This window comes from Melanaphis sacchari, unplaced genomic scaffold, assembly GCF_002803265.2.
Source record: "Melanaphis sacchari strain LSU unplaced genomic scaffold, SCAv2.0 Contig0_pilon_pilon, whole genome shotgun sequence".
NCBI lineage: Eukaryota > Metazoa > Arthropoda > Insecta > Hemiptera > Aphididae > Melanaphis > Melanaphis sacchari.
In genome coordinates, this window is record NW_020270366.1 from 11,397,378 (window position 1) to 11,425,149 (window position 27,772).

The 27,772-nt window shown below is 28.1% G+C and overlaps 2 protein-coding genes across 2 annotated transcripts in view; one reads left to right on the forward strand and one right to left on the reverse strand.

Moving 5' to 3' along the window:
* Positions 1–27,772, reverse strand: part of LOC112591095 (neuron navigator 3) — a 56,700-nt gene that overhangs the window by 13,154 nt on the left and 15,774 nt on the right. Inside the window, exons 5-23 of the mRNA XM_025334757.1 lie at positions 27,270–27,367; positions 25,085–25,205; positions 24,890–25,011; positions 24,693–24,801; positions 24,465–24,621; positions 24,153–24,398; positions 23,934–24,093; positions 23,551–23,634; positions 23,346–23,451; positions 16,654–16,731; positions 16,320–16,395; positions 16,081–16,259; positions 15,895–16,019; positions 15,649–15,827; positions 15,362–15,575; positions 15,149–15,302; positions 14,994–15,020; positions 14,555–14,805; positions 14,303–14,463 (exon numbers count right to left, since the gene is read on the reverse strand). Coding sequence (XP_025190542.1) covers positions 14,303–14,463; positions 14,555–14,805; positions 14,994–15,020; positions 15,149–15,302; positions 15,362–15,575; positions 15,649–15,827; positions 15,895–16,019; positions 16,081–16,259; positions 16,320–16,395; positions 16,654–16,731; positions 23,346–23,451; positions 23,551–23,634; positions 23,934–24,093; positions 24,153–24,398; positions 24,465–24,621; positions 24,693–24,801; positions 24,890–25,011; positions 25,085–25,205; positions 27,270–27,367 — 2,647 coding nt within the window. The remainder of the gene's footprint in view (positions 1–14,302; positions 14,464–14,554; positions 14,806–14,993; positions 15,021–15,148; positions 15,303–15,361; positions 15,576–15,648; positions 15,828–15,894; positions 16,020–16,080; positions 16,260–16,319; positions 16,396–16,653; positions 16,732–23,345; positions 23,452–23,550; positions 23,635–23,933; positions 24,094–24,152; positions 24,399–24,464; positions 24,622–24,692; positions 24,802–24,889; positions 25,012–25,084; positions 25,206–27,269; positions 27,368–27,772) is intronic.
* LOC112591101 (nardilysin-like) lies at positions 10,700–14,037 on the forward strand. The gene is made up of 2 exons (XM_025334770.1): positions 10,700–11,375; positions 11,436–14,037. The coding sequence occupies exons 1-2, from the start codon at positions 10,777–10,779 to the stop codon at positions 13,804–13,806; spliced, it is 2,970 nt and encodes a 989-aa protein (XP_025190555.1). The 5' UTR covers positions 10,700–10,776; the 3' UTR covers positions 13,807–14,037.

Sequence of the window (27,772 nt, forward strand, 5' to 3'; positions counted from 1 at the left end):
CAATATAGATTACAAACGATAAACAAAAAAAAAAAAAAATTTAATACATAATAGATTGATGCTGTGCCTTTAATATTTCGATATTAATAATTAAATCATTTCATTTTTTTTTTTTTTAATTACTATTTTACTTATTGTTACTCATGTGTATACACCATATAAATACAAGTATAATATAATAGTCACTGTTCCGATTTAGATAATTTTTTTAATTTTAATGAGTAACTACTAATAAAAAAATTTGATTAGAATTTTAGAAATTAATCTTGAAAACGCCATTAGCAATTGTTGATTCACTGCCATAGAACATGTCATTTCAAATTTGAAGGCAATAATATATAATATATTTAACTGATTAATTACAAATTACGATAATATTATTAATGTTATGGAATAGATCAAGTGTCAACATATACAATTTAGTTATTGGTGTATTGCAGATAGATGTATATTATAAAATATAGGCTATAGTACACGACAAAGTGATAGCGTAATTTTTTGTCTGTCATACGTATTGTACAGTTATTATATCAACGCAGTAGCATTGGAGGTGAAATCAAATAATCAAGCAAATTGGTCGTTGTTACACACCATAGTCTATATTGGACTTTTTATAATGATGATCACATCATATTATGTTATATTTGAAAATACAACATTAAAGATTTTTAAAGAACCAAAAACGTTCATTTGCAAAATTTTAATCATTAAATTCACATAAATGTTAAATTATTTCCTAATTATTGCAATAACATACTAACACATTTTACAATATATTATAATAAACATTTCAGGTAATATTTAATTTCCATTGAAATAAATTAAATTATAGTTAGAGTTCTTTTCGTACTTTTTTTAAGTTCATAATAATAAGGAAGAACAACACGTTTTATGAATTTAATTATTTTCAATGCAACATCACAACTTTGACTACTACTAATAAATAATATGAAACACTATTTCCTTTATGTGTGTATAACTCTATCAACAAACGTAGGTAATTTTATTTATTTCGTACCTTTCAAGTTTATTCACATTCATTGTACGTATTTCGAAATATATGTACATACTGAGACCACTCCTATATACAGAGTGATAACTTAACGATAATGTATCAATTCATTACATTATAAACAGTTTATAAAATTAAAAATTAACATAATAATAATAATAATAATTAAGCAATATTATAAATTATAATTTATGAGTTAGTTTGGTACAAGGTATTTACTACTAAAAATCAAAATTAGTTGTTATTCAAGACTTAAAATAAATAAACAAAACAATTTGGAGCTTCTGAAAATATGTTGATTAAATTTTAAAAATATAGGTATAAGCTATCCCTGAGATTTATACATACATATTATATCATGTTTCTGTAAGCAATAATACCTGATAATATTTTACAGATTGGATAAATTCATCGGTTAAACTCAAAAATATTGTCAGTACGATATTATAAATAATACTGTAATTTTTAATTCACTAAAATGACTAAATCTAATAAAATCTTGCAACAATAAAAATAAGTATCTATATATATTATTTGTTTTTAGTTACGTCAAAATAGTTTCCGTTAATAATGCTAAAGTTTTAATTTTAATACTAGTATTATATTTCTATACACCTACAATAATATTGTAAAGTTCCTACGTTTAATACATTTTAAAGCTACACGGATTAAAAATAAATCGGTAACCGCGCTTTGAATTATTTTGATAACTATCGTTTCAAAATGCAGTAACCTTATAAGAAGCCTCAAGCCGTTCGTGAATCGCAACAATATTTATGCGTACCTATATATATAATACACGTTCAAAAACTATAACTGATAATAGATAGATAACATAATGATCCAAGTCCTTTTTATTATAACACATGTCCGACACCGTTATAGATTATAATAAATAATAATACATATAAAATATAATAGAGATCATACATGATTGATAAATTATTTTCGAATTTTCGTCGATGACCGATCTAAGTATTGTTATCCGCTCAGACACACGTACCTGCACGTGCGAAGTATCTTTACGACAGCTCGACAGCATCACATCAATTTACAACATCAGTCGGACATGTTTATATAATCGCCAGTTATTCTTTTCAATTGAAGCAAACACAAACAACATTTAAAAAGATTAATAAAGCTGATTAAAATAACATAAATTAAAATCATTTAACATCTAACAGATTTGCACAACAACTGACCTACAAATTACTGCATACAGTGGTCGAAGAGTTAATGAATTAGTCTATGATAACATGACACAATATAGAACATATGTTGGATACAAACAACAATTAATTGTTCATTTTTTACGAATAATAATAAATTAATGCTTTATAACGTGGGCATTAATAATGATGAAAAAAGTTACCTTTGTTCGATTTAATAAAAATACATATTGAACGGACTAAAACAGATATGGAAGCGTGTGTGAGAGTATATTTTATATTAAATTATTTATAGTCGACAAATCGTACGCATATATTGATGTGCAATACTATAAATATTTAATTAAAAAACGGTTCTTCCAACGATTGAAACGACAACAATTTCGTAGCTTAGTCAATAGTTTACGTAATACTAAATAATAATTAAATAAAAATTATACATATTATGATGTAAGTACATGAATCGAAAATAGAATAATTGATTATAAATGCTATATATTATTGTGACGTTATCGCAGTCGGTATCCGTCTTTATTACGATTTTGATAGAATGCCAACCGATTTTCATACAAAATAATTTTACCCTAGACACGACATAATATCACATATACGATACACCGACCGACCGACAATGACGGCGACTACGCGTAGTAATAGGAATGAGGACGGACTGACAATTGACGGAATACAAAAACATAATAGCGAAATCATTGGCTTTGAAAAAATAAGAAAAGCAATTTAAATCATAGGTACAACAAACCCGTGAAAATAATAATAATAATGCACACCATTACACGAGTGCACGTCACACACACACTCGTAACAACATTTTTTATCATTGTGCGTCTTGAAGGCACCTACATGGCTACCTATATAATAAAAAATGGATTTTCACGCTTTTTACATGTTCAGTATTTATACTAGTAACATATTTTTATATTATGTTGCATCATTGATTGATTGTTACCAGTATGTATTTAAATTTATAATCAATGGTTGCACAAAGTGGTGGAAGGATTTCCGGAAAAAAAAGGATCGAAAATAACAGTCGACAGGTGTCCCATACCAACTCGGTCACCGGATTTGACCGTGGGGGGTAAACTAAACCATTATAATGAATTGTGTAGATACACCAGAATCCAGATCACCTCTGGAGGTTTTGCCAAAAGGACGACCGACAAAATCTCCAAAACGTGTCTGTGCACGAGATGAGGTGACAACAATTTACAGCCCATCAATGGTTTATAGTTGACCTTGTCGAAACACCGGATTTTAAAAGCGCTACCACCATGACAAATCAATGGACTGTGCATCCCCCATATTTTACTAAAGGTTGCTATAAGTGTCAACATTGTTTAAAAGAGAAAGGTAGGTATTTAATATATTTGTGCACATGATTAAATCCAAAGAGTATAGTATCTTTTTCGAGAAAAAAACAATGTTTGTCTCTAGACATTCTTAGCTAACAGTCCATTTTTTTTTTTTTTACAGATATAAAATACAATTATTATAATGACTAATGTGGCTATTACCTCCGGGAAGGCGGAAAATAATAATTAAAAAATTAAAAATAGGGCAGCGCACCTCACGCGTAAAATCACAATTCATCGATCACAGAAAAAAAAACCAATTAATACTTATACTGAAATTTTGGTTTCTTTAGCGGGTTCTGCGATTTTTTATTAATATTAAATTTCACCTTTTCAGTGTCGTCCGACGACGCGGATCCAAAGTCGGCACAACTCTTGGGCCGCCGGCGGGTCGCGATTTCCCACCAGGGCACGTCGGACGGCAGGGGAGGCGGCGCGGTGGCCGGCCCGGTGAACGATTTGGGCCTAAGGCCGGAGTACAGCTGCTGTTGCTCGCCACCGACGTGTTCGCTGACCGGTTCCAGGTGCAAGCCTATGGCCGCGGTGGCCGGTCGCCGCCGTTTGTGGCCGACGTAATGGTGTGGCCGACGGATCGTGGCAAAACCGTCGTGCACTGCGGTGGACGGAGGATCCGCGGCCACGGAAGTACGCGCGATCGTGTTGTTGTTGTGATGGTGGTTCCGATTGTAGAACATCATCGCTCGCGGTTACGATGCGATAATACTGACTACGGCGACGAAGAGCAACTGACGGATGCGTCGCTGCAACGCGGCAAACACGTTCGCGCCGGTCGACCGAACTGAACTGAAGCGACGACGCGACTACAGCCGCGCGGCACGCGGTGCGAGCGCGCGCACGCCGTCAAACGACACGCGGCGACGATTGGCGACGACCGTATGCGAACGACCGGCCCTGCGGTGTTTTTGTTATTATTGTTGTTGTGAATTATTATTATTATTTTTAATGTCGCGATTATATAGTTTTTCGTTTCAGTCAGGAGAAACAGCAATTTCAAGGATAAAACAACACAATATTATACACTACATACAGAATTACACTTAGACCCGCAGGAGCCCCCCCCAAGTGTACGCAATGCAAGACTATATTATTATGACACGTCTGTAAGTAAGGGAGTAAGTCGGCAAGTTGAAGTCACCAACCGACCGATCGCACCGCATTGAGATTGACCGATACACCGGTACGGCGGTGTAAGTGACGTTTATAATAATACATTACATAATATTTGTTGACGCGATGGAGAAAAAAACGAAAACAAACCGTAATGAGCGTCTATTCGACATGTCGACGAGAGTACACGCGACAATACGTTTTGGTAATGACTACATTATTATTATAATAATATACATACGCCATAATAATGTGTAAACCAATACGCCGCCGCCTCATCAATTTACGCGTGTGTGATGTTTACTTGGGTATGTGGTGGAAGGGGTTGTTAACTTATTAATAGTCGAGCGGTTGTTTAAAGGGACGGGTCAGATATCGTCGTACCTCGACTCCAGAGGATAGAGCACATCCGTAAAATTCGCCAACAAGTCCATAGTTTGGAAAAAAAGTAATAATAAAGGCGCTTTTAAAAATGCACTCATATTAAAGTCAAATAACTTAAATGATTATAATAGTAATGACTTAAATAAACTAAATGGTAAACCCAAGAGTGAGTTTTATTTACAAAGGAGAAGTTAAAAAACTTCCAGGCTACTCCCCGGGTACTATAAAGTATGATAGAACGATAATTAATAATAATAATTAATGTATTGTTTTTTTTTTAACTCTTTCTGATCCCTACTATCCGAGGGATATCGATATCGTACATCGTTTCCCGGAGCAGATGGCCATAGGCGTTTGGATTATTTTATTGTTCCAATATTTCGTGTTCTTGGTGTTGTAATCAAAATATTATGTAATCGTAATGCGTATTTTGACAATCGAATCATAATCTTAGTGGAATCGACAACTTATAGTTATAGCTAATTGGTATGACGTAGTTGTTATACAAAAATAATCTTTATATAGTTACGGAACTAAAGAGATATAACGATAAAAGTTATATATGAGTATATGACTATTGTTTAGTTTTTCCATTTTTATCATATCTTAATTTTTGTATAAACGACGAAACTAGAAATTTCTAGATAATTACGATAAATTGATGCACGAAAGAACCCGCGTCAAGCACCACAGGACGCGGGTTTCTTTCACACAATCACGTCTACACGATAGGCCTGAAAACATACCCATTTCAATTATTTAATAGAAAACGAATTCGCTTGAAATTCTTATCGTTTAAGTCATTCATTGTTTTATTTTTAAAAATAGTAATTTTTACAATATATTATACTGTATTCGTGGCAAATATTTGGTAAGTATATGAAATAATAAATATTTAAGAAGGAAATAACTATTAAATAAAATAAAATAAATATTTTATAGGCTTATTTCAACGTTTACGGATAGAACAGCAGCAGTAATACTGTTTTCTAAATATTATTATTCGATTGCCTTAATTAATTCTGAATTTGGTTAAACCATTGTTTAAATGAACAACTTCCTTAATAAAAAAAAATACCATCTATCCAGTTATCTTAAGAATACCTGCGTAACATATATTATAAGTACTAAGTAGCACCGATGTGTTAACAACCTTAAATCTGACAAATCCTAAAATTTTATACTTGACTCGAAGAGACTAAAAACTAAATGAAATACAATAAGGAATTAGTAGTACCTTATATAAATGTAACATTATGTCAGTCACGTTTTTTTCTTCTATAAGATTGAGTTTAGAACAGAAGTTAACACCATACACAACTGTATTATACAGAGGGAAATAATAGCTTCATTATACTATACACACATGCATAAAACACGTTCATAATATTATATGAGCACCTGGCTATAACTGGTGAGTTAATAAATAACGTTTGAACCTTCACGGTCTGTCCATCATGAGCCAAAACAGTCTAATTAAATAAAAACGTATTCACGTAATTATAAGGTTTATGTCTCAAGGAGAAAATTTGAACATCAATCTACCTTTTCCATATCAATATATGTTTTACAATAGTAAATAATGTAATAATTTTAGATTTCTGGCTAGCAAAAGAGCTATCTAAAAATTAAAAGCGATCTACTTTTAGTTATATGTATTATAGTAACATAAAACGGTAAATAATCATTAAATTTAGTTTGTAGTTAGGTTAATCCAACCTTTTTTTATATAACATCGTATCTCATTGGGAATTAATATCGTATTCGACATATTATTTTACTTGTTTTAATAAAACCTTACCATAACCTACGAAAATATAATATACATATAGTACCTATATGATTACATGAATAATTATTTATCGTTTAACGCATTACACAACAATAATAATTAGTATACGACTATAATTTTCATTTTGTGCATATAAACGCAAGATAAATACCTATTATACATTTAAATACACAGCAGCATAGTGCGTAATTGAATCCGATCAGCAGCGGTCTATAACTACTGAGGATAAGTAATATAACCATTAATTATACACAAAACAGTGCGTACATGACGCATGTACACGTTGGCTTTTAAATTGTCTTTAATTATCGTTTCTATTCCCGTTATTAGGCACCATATAATAATATAATTTATATAACACACAATGTCTTGCGTATTAGAATCGTGTGTTCATAAAACGCATCGCCGGTTGAAATGCATATACACCGGCACGAGTGTACGGTAATTGCCCATTTACTATTGTCTATTTAATACGTTGTATTACATATTATTATAATATTATACGTAATATAATATACGCGCAGCATTATCATATTTGCTATTTATTCATTCTTGTATTCACACAAGAGTGCACAATACAGAGTGTATCACAAAAATCATATAAGATGCAGTTAGCATTGGAATTAAATATAATAATAATACATGAGATCTTTTTAACACATTCACTCTGTATAACATTGTATTATATTAAAAGGTCTCAAACTGAGAATCGTTCGACGATCGTATATTATTATCCAAGATCCGCAGTCATATACTGCAGTGCAGAATAGTGCACTGACTACTGACTGTTCGTTCATAATATTATGTGTATAGGAATTTTGCAGCAATATAGACTCGAGTGCACAGACTAGACATACTATACTGTCTATACTACAGCAACAACAATAATAATAATAATAATAATAATAAACGACCGCTGATTTGGTTTTATTATTTTATTATTTCTTTTCCACTAGCACAAAATACGTCTTGTCTAGCATACATATATAGTACCGATATCAGACTATCAGAGTGATGGAAAAAAATCGCCATCGCTACAGAACATCATATCATAGTGTGCTTCGTAGACGCGGCGACGAGTGGGCACGAGGGACGATGGAAGTGATGGAATTATATAGTAAATTGGCTTTGATTGACGGACACCACTAGTTACCGTTGCGACAATAGAGTATGGACAAATACGCAGTGCGGTTACAGTTATCTACGACGTCGACGTGCAATAATGTACATTTTTTTTTCTTACCGAACGTTTCATAATAATATGGAACATCGATGTTGTTTACGACTCAAGTATATATATATTGGAGTATTTCAAATAACATTTTTACGGTTTTCAATTTTTCTTAGTGATATTTTAATAGGAATTTAATAGTTATGTCGGACGCCAAAATAGACTATTATTATATACGGTCTAAATGAACCAGACAATATGATATAATACGACAAAAATATCACAGTCCTACTTCCTATGTGTTATTAATGCATCGGTGACGATTCAATAAATTTTAACATTATTTGGAGTCATTATACTATAAATCTCTACAGCACTAATAGGTCATTATACGATGGTAGTTGATTATAATTTATAATCATCGCATAACCTCCCGCATAATTCCATCCGACGTCCGTCATAATATTTCCATGGATATTTAATAACGATTTTAGACTGCTGGTATCTTGGAAGACCTCACAATATTATAAAATATTAAAAACGATCATGATCCGATAGTAATATTATTTACGAGATCCACATTGTATTCAGAATGGAACGTATTTTTAAGAACGGGCTGTCCATACTAGGCATATTTTAATTTCAACTCAGACAAGGTAAAAAAAAAATGGCGTAGAAACGGAAACCACACCCAGCAACCGAGATGATATAGGTACCCTATTAAAATTATTCCCCTTTTGGCTTTTGGAATATTGCGTGTGATGCCATATAACTGTAACGCACATCATGTCCATTATTATAAAACGCCCTTTAACAAAAAATACCCTGCACCCTATCACAAATTTACAAAAGATACCTGCCGAGGAAAAAAGGGATAGGAAAGTAAATACAATATTATTATGCATGCACAATATATGAACGAACTAATATAACAAATATTTTTCAATAAATTATAGTAATTCATAGTTAAACACGTTTTAACCTAACTAAGTGGCTACTATTTGGATTATATTATAAATTTTAAAATGAATAGATCACAGTGAATCAATGTAAATAACAACTGTTGCGGTTTTGAATTTATAAACAATGATATTAGATTACCTATACTTACTAAATTAGAGCGTAGCTATATGGCTATAATATGTCCTATATATATATATATATATATCCGACATGCATAAATATTAGATATACAGTAGAATATATTATACATGATACTATGATGTATGAGCCATGAGGGGAGGTATATGAAAAAAATAAATAGTATCATTACCTAAGCTATGAAGTTTAGATAAGGCAGTTTTGAAGTAATAAATCATAAACATATAAAATATTGTAAGTACTAAAATTAAAATATATCCTTTTTTTTTTTTAAAATTAACAACGTATATCTTATACACATTATTATAAAATTAATAGGTTATAGGTATTTATTTTTTTTATTTACAGGTATGATTAAAAATAACAAAATACATACTAAAAACGATTGATTAACGGATGAAGTGTCACAAAAAGTTTGTGCACAAAATTATTACAAATGGACAATTTCGAGAGAGAATTATTTATTTTTAAAAGACATAAATACAATGCAAAATAAAAATATTTTATTTAAACATGCATGATTGGTATAATTTGTAATCTCGTGAATTAAAAACAAAATCAACAAAATTAAGTAGAAAATAATACATAATAATATGTTGATGGAAAACAAACGGTATACGATATTACACAAAAATAATCACTTAATAGCTGAATGATTTGTTTATTGAAAATCAATGAAAATTAAATTATCTTTTTCATAAAAGAAAAGAAAAAAAGCTAAAAAATTTTTTTTGCTGTTTTCTAAAAAATATACAAAATTCTATTGCTTTTAATTTATAAGTATAATGGGTATTGGCAGAAAAATTAAAAACACATCGTTAAGTTAGCAGGCGTTGTATTGCTTTTATCGTCGTAGGCGGATTGCCTAGCCAGGAATTGATTTTCACTGGTTGATGGCTGATAGCTAAACACTTAATTACTATTTCGGAACGTATTTGTCTATTTTCCATACATAAAAGCACAGGGCTAAACGTGTATTACATCTGTGATGACTAACAACTAAACACTCAAATCCGACTTTTATAAACTTTTATTATTTACGCGTTCAAAACGACACCGGCAAAGTGTAGAGCCACCAAATCAGAAGTACCAACGTCACAAACGTCGTTATTACCGGTTTCACCTACTTGACTTTTCTAACTGCGGTATTCTAAAGTCCTGCATCCGACCTAGGAAATTCACTTACAGCGAGTTTCACCGGTTCTAGTTTGGATATAAAGAAAATTTCAAAATATAGAATTCCAATATCATTTGTGATAATAATATTATTATTATTATCATCATGAAGATTAGAGATATCTCTAATCTTCATCATTATCATAGTTCAAAATGTTGACATTATTTTAAAATGTTGGTACCACTGTAATAGGTTACGGGAGGTCGCAGCCGCAAATCAAATTATTGATTTCTTATCAAATTTTTATTTTTATGATTAAAAAAAAAATTGAGATTTAACTAGTTTTGGATATAACAAAATCACATATTATGTTTTGTTTTTTGAATTTTAGATTAATGTTTCAATAAATAATATTAGTTTTATTTAACTACACAAAATAAGTTATTATTAAAATCTTTCAGTTTTTAACATTAAACTTTTAACTAGTCAATTAAAATATAATTTATATATCATAGAATATAAAATTCACTTCATGGCTAATGTAGAAAAGATTGTACGCAAAGGTCTAAGTAATAAGAAGGATTATCTGTTGCATACATTAAAAAATGGTATGAAATGTTTGTTAATAAGTCAGCCAGATAATGGATGTAAAACTATTACAAATGTTAAGCCTGAGATCAATAGATTATCTGCTACCAATACAGATGAAAATGATCATTCATCTACTGACGAGTCCTCTTCAAGTGATGAGGAAGAAACACAAAAAGAAAGCGACTCATTTGCAATGTCTTTATGTGTTCACAATGGCAGTTTTAGTGATCCTGTAGAGGCACAAGGACTAGCACATTTATTGGAACACATGGTTTCAATGGGGAGTAAACGTTATCCAGCAGATAATCATTTTGATCGGTTCCTGTATCGAAAAGCAGGCTATTCTAATGCTGAAACTGGATGCGAATATACAAATTATCATTTTGAAGTACCCATGGAATATTCTCAAGAAGCATCAGATATATTTGCTAGTATGTTTCAGGCGCCTAAATTAGCAAAAGAATCAATAGATAAAGAAAAACAAGTTGTAGATTCAGAATTTCAAATGGCTATTTCCGATGATGATAGTCGTATACAAAGGTTTGTATAACAATAATAACAATTTTAAACATAATTCATAATTTTAAAATTTTGAATTAGATTGATATCAATATGTGCTGATAAAGAAAATCCTGCTGGACAATTTTTCTGGGGAAATTTGGATAGTCTAAATCATGAAAATTTGAATGAAATGGTTGTAGATTTTTGGAAAAATCATTACTCGGCCAGCCGCATGACTCTAGCGGTTCAAAGTAAACAATCAACTTATGAAATGGTTGAGTGGATTGATAATTTATTTAGTGAAGTACCAACAGATAACCAACCACCTCCAATATTTAAAATGAGTCAAGATCCATTCTGTCCAGATCTTTTTCATAAAATGTTCAAAATCATATCAGTAAGTTCTACTAAAAGTATAATATTTACTTGGTATTTACCACCAATTATTGAGCTGTATAAAATTAAACCTTTAGAATACATTGCGTGGATTGTAGGTCACGAAGGTAAAGGAACATTGATTAATTATTTAAGGAAGTTAAACTATGCGATGGAACTTGAGGCTGGAGTTGAAGATGACTTTTATAGTAATAGTATTTATAGTTTATTTTCTATAACAATCGAATTGACTGACTTAGGCTTACAGAATGTAAATGAAATAATTGAGCTAACTTTTAGTTATTTAAAATTAATCAAAGAAAAAGGAATATCTGAAGATATTTTTAATCAAATTCAAATTCTGGCAGAAAATGACTTTAATTTTGCTGAAAATAAAACAGCTATAAATCATGTAAAAGAACTTTCTCAAAATATGTTGTGGTATGATGAAGAAGATTATATATGTGGTCCGGCGTTACTCTATGAATATTCACCAGAAACAATTGCAAAGTTTTTAAGCTTACTAACAATAGATCGTGTAGCCATTTTTCTATTGGCCAAGGAATTTGATAACTCTGATGAATTTATAAAGGACCCAATTTTTGGAACAAAATATTTAGCTGAAAGTTTAATAGAATTAGAAAACAAATTGTCAACAATTAAACCACATCCATTTTTTAAGATTCATAATGATAATCAATATTTAACTAAAAACTTTTCAATTTTATCTCAAAGTACGGACAGAAAATATCCAGAAAAAATATTTGAAAACAACCATATTGAATTGTGGTACAAACAAGATAACCAGTTTAAACTACCTAAAAGTTATATCATGTTTTATTTTATTACTAATTTACCTTCAAAATCATTAGATAATTATATGTGTATGGATTTGTTTTTTGATTCTGTTGTATTTTTGTTAAATGAAGAAACATATCCAGCTGTAATGGCACAACTAAATTACAGTATTAGAGTATTTATAACTGGGTTTGAATTAGCTTTTAATGGTTTTAATGAGAAACTACCATTACTTATAGACATAGTAATAAATTGTTTAAATAACTATGCAAGCTTGATGACTGATGAAATATTTATCATGATTAAGTCTAAAGCTATTAATAGACTTAAAAATAATCAGTATGATTTAGATTATGTTCCATCTGATTTAAAAAATAGTTTAATTCAGGATCCTGATTGGTATTTAGATAAACGATTAAATTGCTTAGAAACCTTGGAATATAAGCAAATACTTACATTTTATGAACAACTTAAAACTTTATATTGTAGAGCATTAATTCAAGGAAATATAGATCAGACCCAAGCTATTGAAGTTTCAAAAAAAGTTGTTAGTATGTTAAATTATCAGCCTTTAGCAAAAGAATGTTTTCCAACCGTGCAAATAAAACGTCTTAATCAAGGTGATTTCAGAGTGAAAATGGCAAACTATAATCCAAAAGATAACAACTCTATGGCTTATAAATATTATCAATTTGATAAAAGTGAAATAAATGATTCTGTTAAGTATCATGTGCTACAGTCAATGATGGAAGAATCAGCATTTGATGAATTAAGAACAAAACAATGCCTTGGCTATGATGTACAGCTAAATGTAACAGCTACTTATCACCATTATGGATTTTATTTTAAGGTGGCACATCAAAAGAATAAATTTGATACACAATATGTATTTAAAAGAATGGACGAGTTTTTAAAACAGTTTTGGGAAAACTTCAATGATCCAGATGAAGTTAATAAAGTGAAAGATGCATTAATTGCATTAAAAGCATCGCCTGATGATTGCTTAGGACAAGAATTTAACAGAAATATAAATGAAATTTTGGAAGGGCGTTTCAAATTTAATAGATTAGAATTAGAAATAGAAGCACTAAAGAATATGACATATGCTGATGTTAAAAATTTAAAACAAGGGTTTTTAAATGGTCGGGCATTAAGTGTTGAAATAATCGGTAATTGTAATACAGATAATTTAAATCATGAAAGTCCACCTATTAAAAAAATGTGTCTGAAAGAAAATGATGATTTTATGTATATTGAAAATGTTGAAGAATTCAAAAGCACTTTAAAACCCTTTTAACAGAATCATTAATATAATACATTTGTTATGTTTCTGTAAAATATAATTAATACAAATATATATTTCTATACTTTATTTATACCTATACATTAGTTTTTTTTTTAAATAACATTTAATTGAAACCCATGCTAGTCATAAGTTAGGTTAAGACGGTTAGGTTAAAGTCAGAGATCAATTACAAACACAAAATAAAGTAAGTAGGTGTTATGTAACAGTTAAAAATAGTGTATGAAAACAGTTTTAATAAAATTATAATTGAGATTTTTCCTTCAAAAAATCTTCAAATAAATATTATATTGCATTTTGTGTTAAATACTATATATTCATCTATATAATTTTGCAATTAAAATATATGTCCTTTAGCATATTTACTTAAACAATGTTTGTGGTTAAATGCATATTAATTCCAATCATATTTTAAATTGTTTTAAAGTATTATTATATTTATTTTATAATTTATAAAATAAAATATTTAAAAATTTAACTTATTACTTACATTTGTTGATAATTGACTCGTTAATGTATGAACTTTATCTTGTGCTTCGCTTAAATCTCTTCTCAAACGTCTGACTTCTTGTGCATGTTTTTCATCTGCACCCATTCCACTATACAAAGATGATGATCCTGTCGATATCAGACTCAAAGCTGATCCATGAGCTAATAATAAATACAATTTATTAGATTTACTTTAAGTTTAAATATGTATTTATAAATGCAAATATATAGGTATATATATGTAATAACATACCGTCATCATCTTTTGTATTGATTTTACTCATTATAGAAGCAGCATATGGAGATGAAATTATTGATCTATGGTTTGGTTGAGGGGATTGATAATTATAACGACTTATTGGTGTTGGGCTAGTTGGTTGTGAAGCATGGGGGTAAGTCCGATGATCAGACCGATTAGATGATGCATAAGGTATACTGTAATATGAATCTGGATCATCTGAACGTTGCAACATAGACGGATATAGTTTTTCTGACTTTGTTGATCTAAAAGAATAATTTAAACAATAAATAGTATAAAAATAAATAAATTACATCATTTATAAATTATATTTTAAAACTTATTAGTGATTTAAAAAGCTAAAATAATATTCCTCAGAAGTGAAAAACTGAAAAGCGACAACCGTGTAAAAATATTCAATATTGAAAGTACAATTTTTTGGCTATTTGCCTACCTTGGAAATGTCCGATCTCTTAGGTAGCTACAAATAAATTTACAGCATTAAATTTCCCCAAAATTATTTATTTAGCCATAGGTTATTTATTAAAATTATTATTAATAAATAATTATTTTAAATGTAATTTATCATAAGACAATTTTAATACAAACCTAATGCTATTGCTTCTTGATATTCTATTTGCCTGGCTAGGTGATGGGCTAGTATTTGGAGATGCAGAAGTCATTAATCGTGAATGGGTTAAACTTGCTCTATGATGTAGTTGTGCAGGAAGTGATTCAATACTCTCAGCTTCAATCATACCTCCTAAATCAATGAAATTAAGAAATTATTTTACATTTTTTATTAAATATAAATTGTTGTACCTATAGCACCAGTCCTAGAAGGCAGAGAAGCTGTATAGTGAGGTGGAACAGGACTGTGTCTCATCCATGTTCCATATGGGCTGCTAATTTTAGCTTCTTGTTCTGACTGATTTGCCATAAGTCTTTCCCTTACACTCTGTGACAGTTGAGTAGCACTCGGACCACTAACCGAGTACGTCTTCATATCAGTTTGAGTACCACCAGAAACTTTCACCTTAAATTAATGTTATATTTTATTAACCATATAATTTAATTTATATAAAAGCATAAATGTTATTTTAAATTACTTTAGTCCTAGGAACAGCTGAAACTTGAGCTGTTCTTGGATCTCCTTTACCATTAGAGCTAGATGTGGATCTTTTAACATAACCAAAGCTTTGAGAGACACTACCTCGAGCTTTAGTTTTGTCACTTCTAGACTTTCTTTCCAAATAGTCCATGTTATGTAAGTCTTCACGAGATCCATCTTAATAATATATTTTAAATTTTTTAGTAATTAATTATTTTAATAGCATTAAAGTTTTTTTAATTACCAGTTGATCGTTTTTTATCAGTTCGTCTTGGACTTTGTTTATCCCGTACTCTTTCAAAATCATTTGATCTAATTTGTTCTGCATTTTTGCCAGCTTCAATGTACTTCTTCCATTGTGAAGATTGTCTGTTATTAAATTAAAATTAATAATAATATAATATAGAAAATAGACACATTTTAACTATACCTTAAGCTTGAATTATTTAACTCGGTTTGCTGTCCGCTGTCTGACTTCTTGACATGGTTACGTGTAACCACTTTATAAACAGGGGCTACAGGTGTAGGTTCTGGAGGGCTAGTTGGAGGACTAACATCAGGACCGAGACTTGATGAGCCCCCGTCTGGGCCCACATTGAATCGGTTCAGCTAAAAACAATAAAACAGTTATATAATATATTATTTATTACATACATTTTAACTTTTTACCTTGATTTGTTGTTTAGTTTCCAACTGATTACTTTTATCATTTATATTTGTATCAAGTTCATCAATTGAAGCAGTTCTATCAAAAAAAGTTTAAAAAAATAATAATATAATAATACATAATTGATTTGAATTAATAAACCTAACAAAAGGGCATTTATTAAAAAATCAATTTATATTTTTTTATTAATTTTCATAGCTTATAGAAATTATTATATTATTTAGTTTTAAATTTAAATATAAAAATATTAGACAAGAAAATATTATTTTTAATAATTTTTTTTAAAACCATAAGTACCAAATAAATTATGTTTATTTAAAATGAAAAAAATCTTACCCATGTTTTATATGTATTTTATTATTTGATGGTACATTTTGTTTGACGTTAATAATTGAACTTTGATATCTTAAAGATCTATAACATACAATTAGAATATTGATGTTTAAAAATAAACTATATATATTATTTAAACGTCTACCTTTAAACCATTAATGATACATTTTGTATAATTATTCATAGATAATTAGGAGTTGACTAGGTATTGTTTTACAATTACAACAATAAATAATTTAAACAATGTTAGATGGATGGTATAAAATTACAGTTAAATTAAATTAATCATTAGGAAGGTATTATGTATTTTAATTACTTGACATATTACGCAATGCAATGACCACTAATCCAAAACGTTTTACAACTACTACAGTACTGCTGTTTACATACTACTGTGGACTGAGGTTTAAGCCTTAGGGGTGTGTTGTTAAATCCCGTGCTTGCGTATATCGACACTCATGCAGACGGTGCACAATTAAACGGTGCCTTTGTGCGCCATCTACCGTGCCGGAACAACAACTAAAAGAGAAGGCGGATTGTTTACGATTTTCACAAAAGGCGTTGTGTGTGTCGTTGTACATAAAGAATATCACGAACACAGCATTTTTATTTTCATATGTAAACTTTTATTGTTTCATATGTTTCATATTGAATACAAAAGATCGATAGAACGACAATTGATATTATTGTATTATAGTGTGGTCGTGTTCGTCATTGCATTTGTCCAAGTAGTGGCAAGTACACGGTCGCCAACATTAGGAAGGGTTGGGTGTTGTTCAAGGTCTGGTGAAGGGTGGGAACTGAGGAAATATAATCGATGAAGCCTGAAGGGGCATTCATCCCACCCGCGTGATCGTGAACAAACGATATTAAATGTATATATTTGGCAAATTGCTGTTACAAATTAGATAGGTATTATTATATTGTATACAGTCATAATAAAGTCACATAGCCCACATAGGTAATGTAAAATAGCGAGAAAAAAAGGTTAAAACAATAATTCAATTGGACAAGATGCTTTTAAAATAATAATAATATATAGTATACTTTATATTACATACGATATTGTTAGGGTTAATAATTAAGTTTATTACGTTTCGCTCCTACTAATCTCCAACCGTGATATGCAGTATATTATTTAAGTCTATTAGTAACGATTTCATTTAACAAATTAGGTATACGTATAAATGGCAGAATAATAAATTTAATATCAAAGTTTATATAACAATTGATATTATTTTAGCATTTGGGAATATGGTCAAAATTTTTTTGTAAAAATTAGTTTAACTTAATCCTTACTCGTAAATGTATAAGTAATACACTAAAAGAAAGATAAATTACTAATATGTAAACATTGAGAATATATGAGAATAACAAATGAAAATAGCGGGGAAAAAATGATTCTTATTTACGTTTAAGACTATATTATAGATACTCGACATTTTGACTTAATATATATATATTAAGGTTTTCTTAATATAAGTATTTAAAAAGATTTCTTTTGGGTTATTCGAGAAATAGTCTTTTATATTCTGAATGAAACGATGAATGTATTGATTTTAAGAGTATTTTTTTTTTTGTTTGTCATCACCTTTTGAGACAGTAAAATTGTAAAAATGCTTCGATTTTAAAAATTGGATTAAGTTGGTATTTTTAGAAGCCAAAAATAAAAAATTCCCACTAATTTCAATACTTTTTAATATAACCGAGAGAAAACAAATATCTTAAATTATAATTATATTACCATTGTTTTTTTTGTGTGTAATGTATATATTATACATAATATGTTATTATTATTATAAAATAATAATATATAATATAATTTTTGCACTGTTTTTTTATGACATTATTTGCGACGCTATCTTTAAGACTATTCCTACATGAACTCGGGTGCCTGCTATGCACATCAGCAGAATCGGCCGTTTTTCTACTTCTAGAGGTCCAACTTATGAACTTCATATTTTTTATTGAAATCTTCAAACGTAGGTCGTATACATAGAATTTACAAATAATCGGATTGTATAAAATTAATGAACCCGTGACAGGAAGAGAAACGTAAATAACCTATGCGGCCGCCGTCATTGGTTTCAACAGTTTTGTTATTTAAACGATTCCAACAATTCGACGTCCCGAGTGGGCGGAAGATTGGATTTTAGGTTCTAGTCCAGAGTTGAGTATCTCTACAGACTACAGACAATAATATGACAAGTCTTATACAGAGAAACGCAAAACTGAACTACGAACGGAAATCCAATTTTTCATCCACTTGTACGCGTCAAATCATTGGTGTCGTTTAAAAAACAGAACGGTTGAAACCAACGACGGCGGTCGCAAGGGCCAATTTGAGTTTCTTGTTGTCGATTACAATTTACGGGTTCAATAATGTTATTCGAACGTCGAATACAATCCGATTATTAGTAAATCCTGTATAAACGACCAATTTTGGAAGATTTCAATCAAAAATATCAAGTTCATAAGTTGGACCTCTTGTGCTCTAGAGTCTATAGATATAGAATAACGGCCAATTCTGCTAATAGTGGCATTGCAAGTCCCTCGAGTTCATGCAGGAACAGTCATAGAGTGGAAGAACTTGGAATAACTACACAAATGTTAGTAATTAATATGTTTAATTAGAGTAATAGGTTTAGGTATTACTTATCTTCGTGAATCAAATAGTTAGTTCAAATTGTTCTTATAGCCTGTGATATACGACCTACACACAGTACTACCGTTTTCCACTTTTTTTCTATTTATATTGATACAATTATTGTTTCTAAGAAAAAAAAACTTTAATAGTTTTTTACAAGGGCCAAGATTATCATAAATAATTCTTATAATGGACGAAACATATTGAAAAAACACAAAGTAATAAATAATAATAATTATTAAACGTTTGAATATTAACTTAAAATTTTGACAAAATTGGATGCTAAATTATAAATGGTAGGTTACTTCATTATGATGAGTAATACAATTTTATGTATTCCATGATATTTTATGAAATATAAATTAAATACATCATTTTAAGCTAAAAACACCACGGTCTACGACCCTACCCCTATTCACATCATTTTACACTATGTTTGACTCAGGATTGACTTATAAATTATAACTTAAATGTGATGATTTTAGTAAAAGTTCGTTCAATTTCAAAATCTATATCGATTTAAAAAAAAAAAATTGTAATATTAATATAAAACACATAAGCTATCCTAAGAAATAATCAAGTATAGATGGTGATCCATTCGAAATTAAATTAAATTACAATTTAAAACATAAATATATATCACCTGAACCATTATAAATCCACTTCTATAAAATGGTTAACTATAGTAAATTTAATATTTATTTTTTCATTAACTGATTTATAGTTTAAAATAATTTTTTTTAAGTAGTGAGTACATAATACAACCGCGATTATATTATGGCCAGATCATATATCTACATAATTTATATGACAGTATTATATTGAGGTTTAGGATAATATTTAAGTGTATAAATTAATAATTATAAACATAATTTTATACTATACGTCTCTAGTGCCTCTATAGTTTACCAGTATATTACTATTATACATATAAATACAATATACTATATATTCATCATACTTATACATATTTAAATTTAATTTTGTTACGCATGGGCTGTTTATGAAAGATGACTCATTCAAAGAGGGAGCTCAATTACACCCTTTTCACACACACACACACACACACACACACACACACACACACACACACACACACACACACGTTCTGTTTATAAAAAAAATAAACTGAAAAAGCAAAAAACGAAATTTACACATGAAAAACTTCAAAATCTATAAATCCTAAATAAATATTAATAATATTATATTTAACAAAATAATTGTATCAAATATTATTGACTATTGTCATATTTATCAATAATAAATAATCCTCAATTCAATTAAAATTTTTTTTATTGCTTTTTTTGCAATTATGAATATTTTCCGAATAAGTACGATGTAATTGTTTTTTCCTATTTCTAAGGTATTATTACCACAATTATTTGATTATTTAGAAAATATCACTTGAAAAAAATTAAATCTAAAACATGCTACACCTCCCCTCGACCCCTCCTAAACTTATATACAATAGGATTTGTTTATAAAAACTGTTCTGTCTGCACAAAATAAGACTAGATTTGTAGTTTTGTTTAGATTGATCCAAAATAACTACACCTAATGAACAATATTAAATTCATCACGCGCCGACAACGTATACAGTATACTTACATCAATTATATCAAACAAATGAACTAATTGATTATTTCGTTTTTTATTTATAATACATTTTTTATTTTATTTATAATTTAATTCTATTATTCCTGTTACCCATTTGCTATTTAATGTTATTTTATTAATTAATATAGGCAAAATATTAAATTGAAATTTTAGAGTAAATTATAAGTATATAAAAGTAACAATAAATCAATTGTTGATATTTATTTAAAGATTATTAACCAATGAAATGTTATAATCTGACAGATATTTTAATAGTACATTCGCACACGGAAAATTAATTATAAAAACGATACAACCATGTATTGTATCTAATTGGCATACTTATATACCATCTACTAAATTAATCATTCTGGCATAATTAACTATAGAAAATTAAATTTGTCTACATCTTAGAACTTTATTTATAAAAATTGTACAAGTTTTAATTTATACAATTAAATAAGTTAGAAAATTATATATTAAGATTTAAATGATGATAAAAATTATTTTAAAAATGTTTAAGGTTTTATTTATTTTGAAATAGAATTAATAAATACTAAACAGTATCATAAGAACTTTTAATGTATTAATACATAATACACAAATATAAAAATATATTTTTGTTTAGTTTTTTAAGTAATCATGTTATACTGATTAATGAATAATTACAAATAGTCATTAATGAAAATTAATTGTTTATAAATGATTCTTAAATTATGAAAAAAATGTTTATCCCGAGTATAAATGCTCAATAAATCTACAAATATACTCAATTATGCAATACAAGAATTTTATCATTTCAAGTTTAAGTTTTAAAACATTTTTATTTTATACAATAAATTTAATTCTTTAAATAAAATTTTATTTATTAAACTCTGAAAATAATTGACAAATTTGATCAATCAACGAAAAATAAAATTGAAATGGTACTGAATACTTATAATTATAATTTGAATCATGATGAATTTCAAATTTATTAACAGCTGGATAATACTAGTCTTAGTTGCAAAGCATAAATTAAAATTAAATATTGACGACAGAAGAAATGCTTAGGTACATTTATATCTTGAACTATAATTCATTAAAACTTGAGGAGTCATCCTGTGGTCTTAATGTAGAATAACTATAAAACTAAGAAGTAAGTATCATTAAGGATTTAAGTATTAAGTAATGTTAACATTATTACAGACATTTATATTGAAATAATTTTAATGCATATTGGAAAATGAAATTATAATTAGTGTATTAATGCATTTTTTTCAAGTATTAAAACTTTTAACAACTAAGGTTAAAGATTCCTAGCTATTTGAAACCACAAAGTAAGGTTTTAAAATTTAAATTTACTATTTAATTATGGATAAAAGTCATATTATAACTAAATAAAAAATATTCATTGTCATTCTTATTATATTTTTTAAGTATGTAATACTAACAGTTATAACTTATAATAAGTTATTTAACATTTTAGATATAATTTCTTATTTAGTTTAAATAGGTTATTAAATCAATCAAACATTATAATATTTTATAAGTAGTACTATGCTTTTTTACAAGTATTTTGCAAATTACTGAAATATATAAATATTTAGATTGTAAATTATTTAAAAAATATAAGAATGAATATTTTAATTTTATTTTGAATACATTAATAGATTTGAAACATACATGTATACATTACTGTAATGGTTGTAATATGATCAGTAAAAAATGCTGAATCTATAGTTATAAACATTTTCTAAAATTTTTTCCCATGTAGTACTTTCCACTTTAATTTAAGTAAATATATATATTTTTTAAACATAATCATCATATTGAATTTGAAATATTTTAGTTAAACTATACTATTTATATTCAAATGTATATATTTTATTGTATAATATTATTGTACAAAAAAAATTAAAACAAAATACATTCAGAATTCATATTTCATTTTGAGGTAGTTTGTATGGAAGAATGTAATATAACATCTTGTATTTTCATTAAACTCAAATTTACTCTAAATTTACCAGAAAAAGAATTTATTCCTTAATAATATTTTAGTATTGTATAATTTTTTTGTATGTAGATTCAGTTTATGACAAATAAGAATACACGAGCAATAATAATGTCATTATTATCACATGTTATATAAATATAATAAATAAACTTAATATTGCTATCATAATACGTTCTAGGAACAATAATAATTCAAATACAATCTTCATTTCAACTTTTTTTTTTTGTAATTAATAATAGTAAGATTAACTTAAATCATTTTATTGTAAATAAAAAAAAACCCTTTATTGATATTTTATAAAATGTGTTAATTTTTTTTTTTTTTTTTAATTTGGTATATAAGACTTATGAGTATAAGTAGTTCGCAAAATTTAGAGATATGGATTCAGTGGTTCATGAAGTCCATAAGGTTGGCGACCACTGATCTAAATAATGGTTTTAATTTCTCTATACTTACTTTGAATCATTGTATGCTGGTCCTTCAGACATGTAACCTGGATCTGTTGCTAGAATTTGCCGTGACTGAATGTCATACTGAAGAACATCACCATCAGATACATAACCTATAAGAAAAAACTGGTGTTAGTATCAATTTTTTTTCTATAACAACAATAGTTTTGGTTCTCCATTAAAAATTATTAATTAATTAATTGTCATTTTACCTGAGGATTGTTGTCCATAATCAGAATCTGCAGAAATACGTTTTTCTTGAAAATTACTATTCATACAATTATTTTGAGTTAATCCTGCACAAACCAAACATTAAAAGTATTAAATTTATGAAATATTATCAGTAATATTATACTTTAGAAGTAGCTATAACATAGTGTAGCCACAATTAATTATATCTTAAAAACGGTTAGTTTATTATAGTCTTGGAAGTGAAATATTTTTAAATATTCCAAATACCAAATTTTTAATTTTATTAAATTTATTTTGAAATATAATTATACACTAAATACTACAATTAAATGTAAATATTATAATAAGAAATTGATGAACTTTAATTTTTAGTTTTTATGTATTGTAAATATCATTTCAATACCTAAATCTGATGGTATAGTGCGGTGTTGAGGTACAATGATTGATCTTTTATATCCTCTTAATAATGGTTCCATTGGCTTCACATTTAAAGCTGGATCCTCTTCTTCTGTAAATGAGCTTTGCTTTTCATGTTTTAATTCATTCAGAATTAAACTAGAAGTCTAAAATTATAAAATATAATTAAATTAACTTGTAATTTAAATTTATTTACAGAACTTACATTTTCAGATTTCTTAGGTTCATTACATGTATCAAGTGATTTTACATTGTTTTTTTCTAATGGATCATCAACTTTTTTAAGTTCTGAATTAATTTGTTGCATTGGTGCTACACAGTGTGTAGGTTTTGTCATTCCTTTGACAGTGGCTACTGGTTTTGGGATTCCAGTACCGCTGAGTCTGGATTGACTCTGGGATAATTCCATTGTAGATGAACTAGTTAAATCTTCTTTATCTGAATTTAATAACTATAAAATAATAATAATAATAATTAAAATCATTGAGAAAGTATATAAATGAGTCTCTATATTTACCTCAAAACTTTTTCTTTGTTGATTTTCACATTTAGGAGGCGTAGATGATTTAATACTTATTTTAGAAAGGCGTGATTCAGCTGGTACAGGTGGCCGAACAATTTTTTTTCTTAATACTGGTTTTGACACTTCTATAGAATTTTCTTTTTTATCTAAGCTATAATAAATTCATTAAAATTAAACTTAAAAACTTTTTTTTTATACATATTTTTAGATAAGTTGACATACTTAGGTATTGGTTTTGGTTCATTTGAAAGACTATTTGATGAATCACTACGTTCTGAACGAGCAGAACTAAAACCACTAGAACTAGAAGTTCTTTTGGTACTACTGATTACTAAAACATAAAATTACAAAATATTAGATTATTATTGAACATATTGTATAAATATATCTTATGTGTTGTATTGTTATTTATTAAAAACCTTGTTTGTTGGATTTCTCTTTTTGATTGGAAGCTTTCAACTTTTCCAATAATGCACTGTTTTTTTGTGCTGAACTGTATGGGCTAGCAATGTTAGTTTTAATAGGCATTCCATTTTTTTGACTGAAAAAAAATATATAAATTAAATTTAGGTATTTAAAAGTAAATTAATATGATTGAATTATTATTTTTTTACTTTGTGTTTTTAGGTGAAGCTACTGGTGTTTTAATGATATTTTTTGGTGATGGTATAAATGTATGGGGACTAGTTGATCTGGAACTACTATTTGACGTGCATTTGATTCCAGAATATGGACCTAAAAATTGTAATTAAACATAAGAAATTATATACAATACATTTATGTAAAAATCTCATTTAATATTACTTTGGTCAGAATAGGAGGTATGTAATTTTAATGTATTTATTAAATTAAATAAATAACACAAATATATCATAAAAATAATAAATAATTATTTCCATGATATATTAGTTATTATTTGGTTAACAACCTTTTCCCAGGAAAGACGGTAAAAATAATTATTACTTATAAATTTAAAAATTAAAACATTGATAAACTAATAAGCACAACTTAAACAGTAAACACTAACCCAGTACACCGAGTACAAGGGTTACGGACTGCGCCGACTGCGGTCCACAGCCTACAGACAACGCAGATAAGGTCTGGAAATTAAAGTGAAATATATTATGATAAGAATTAAAAACACAAGAGAAACGTGTGATAAGAAAGCAACAGGCGTATGGCATAATATGCATTGGATGACGTCATCAGAAGGAAATGTAGGGAAGGGTGTGGACGACCGGACTAAACTGAAGGCGGGTAATGATTATGATTTCCATTGAAATATAACAATGGGAGAAAGGGTGACTTGAACTTCAAAGTGAACTAGAAAACATAACGTGGGTTGTACAATTCAATTCAATTAGATTTAAATGTGTTGTTTTTGGAATATTATTATGTTAAAATGTATAAAATACATTATACAATAATGAATAAAGAATAAAAAAATATATTAAACGTGATTATCTAATCGAATTTCTGAATTTACGGACTGAATACATAATACTTTACCTTGAATTTTCGTGCTTGTAAAATTTTTACTCAAAAGCTTAATTTATTTGTGTATCTTGCGAGTTAAGTGTATATAACAAAAAACAATGTATTCTTATAGTATTTTGCACCAAGAATTAGAACATGTTGCAATAAAATATAATATAAATTAATGAATTTTAAATTAAGATTAGTGGGTATGTGGGATTGAAGGATAGTGAAAATAACTTGCATAAGTATTAAAATATAAAAACAAATTGTTTAGCGTGTGCAGTGCACGCATTATAAATAGGTACTAATAACATTTTAGGTAGGTAATAGGTACTTAAGATAATATATTTGTTCAAGGTTAACTTTAACTTTTAAAAGATATAATTTTTTTTTTTTGTCATTTCATAGGTATCATAAATAGATCTTTAATAAATATTGTCTATTGAATACCAACTGCAATTAATGAATTATTTAAAAATATAATAATATGATGCTCGGACACTCGGTAGATTTTTATGTTTTGACTTTTTAAGATGTTGTTTTCAAAATAAAATAAAAGAATATTAAATACGTTGTTTACAGATATAAATATTACTTTATCATGTTTAGATAAAAATCAATAAATATTATCGAAGAAACATTACAAGTTACAACAATTTCCTCGAATTGATAAGTCATAATATAAATAAATATATGACACAGAACTATAGAAAATACAATAATAGTATGCGGTTATAGAAAATAGTAACAAGTACATGAAGTATTCGGTATCTTAAATTTTTAAAATTATATTTATTTAAAAAATAACAAATATAGGCAGTACTTGCCTGGTGCTATACTATTTTACTTTCCGATAATAAAACAACCTAATAGTCAACCTTAGGATTTATTAATTATCAAATACTTAATTGATTTTAAAAATAAACCGTGAAATTCACTAACAAAAAATGTCAAATACCTATTCGTCCTATTCAAATAAAAACTAAAATATTTAATAATACTTCAATTCTCTGTGTATAATAAGTATTGATTATAAAGAGACTTCAACATTTATATGCGTGAATGATGTGTAAAAAATATTTAATAATAATTTATATGCATTAATAATTGTTTGCAATTGTTTATCACAGAATAATTTATAAATTTAGGGTTTAAAACATTCATATATAGTATACATATAATATATATATATATGTATTATGAATTTATAAAGTATAGTAATTAATCAGAAGGTACTATATGATTATGAAATTGAATAGAATTTCCCACGTCCCACTCAAATGCACATTGAGCACGGCAGGTAGGTATACGTATACTCACTGTTGACGGCAGGTGTATTTTGCAATTGATGAAATCTTTGAGCGAACGGGGTCGGTATACTTGTAATACTGCCTGAGTGTAGGGTGGGTCCAGGAAGCCTATAACAATAGAAAATATAAATTAACAATAATTTTATCTGAAATAGTGTGTACATGCGCGTATAAAGAAAACAGCGTATATCAATACGCTAACTATTGTCCATTGTAATAATAATATAATGAGGTGATTTTAACCGGAACCTTAATCTAACTTCAGGAGACGTCGGGACACTCCTGGACTGATTGCGACGCGCACTGTTCGAATTCCCCATTGGAACTGAACACCGTCTGCTGGGGTAAAAAGGGATGAAGGGTCCACGCCCTTCTATATACATCCACAATGACGTAATTTATTTTCATTTTTCCCCCCACTCTTCTAAACATCTTATAATATACATATATATTATATTATTATATACTCTATTATTCGTTCTAACACAATTTATCACTCTAGTTTCGTTGAAC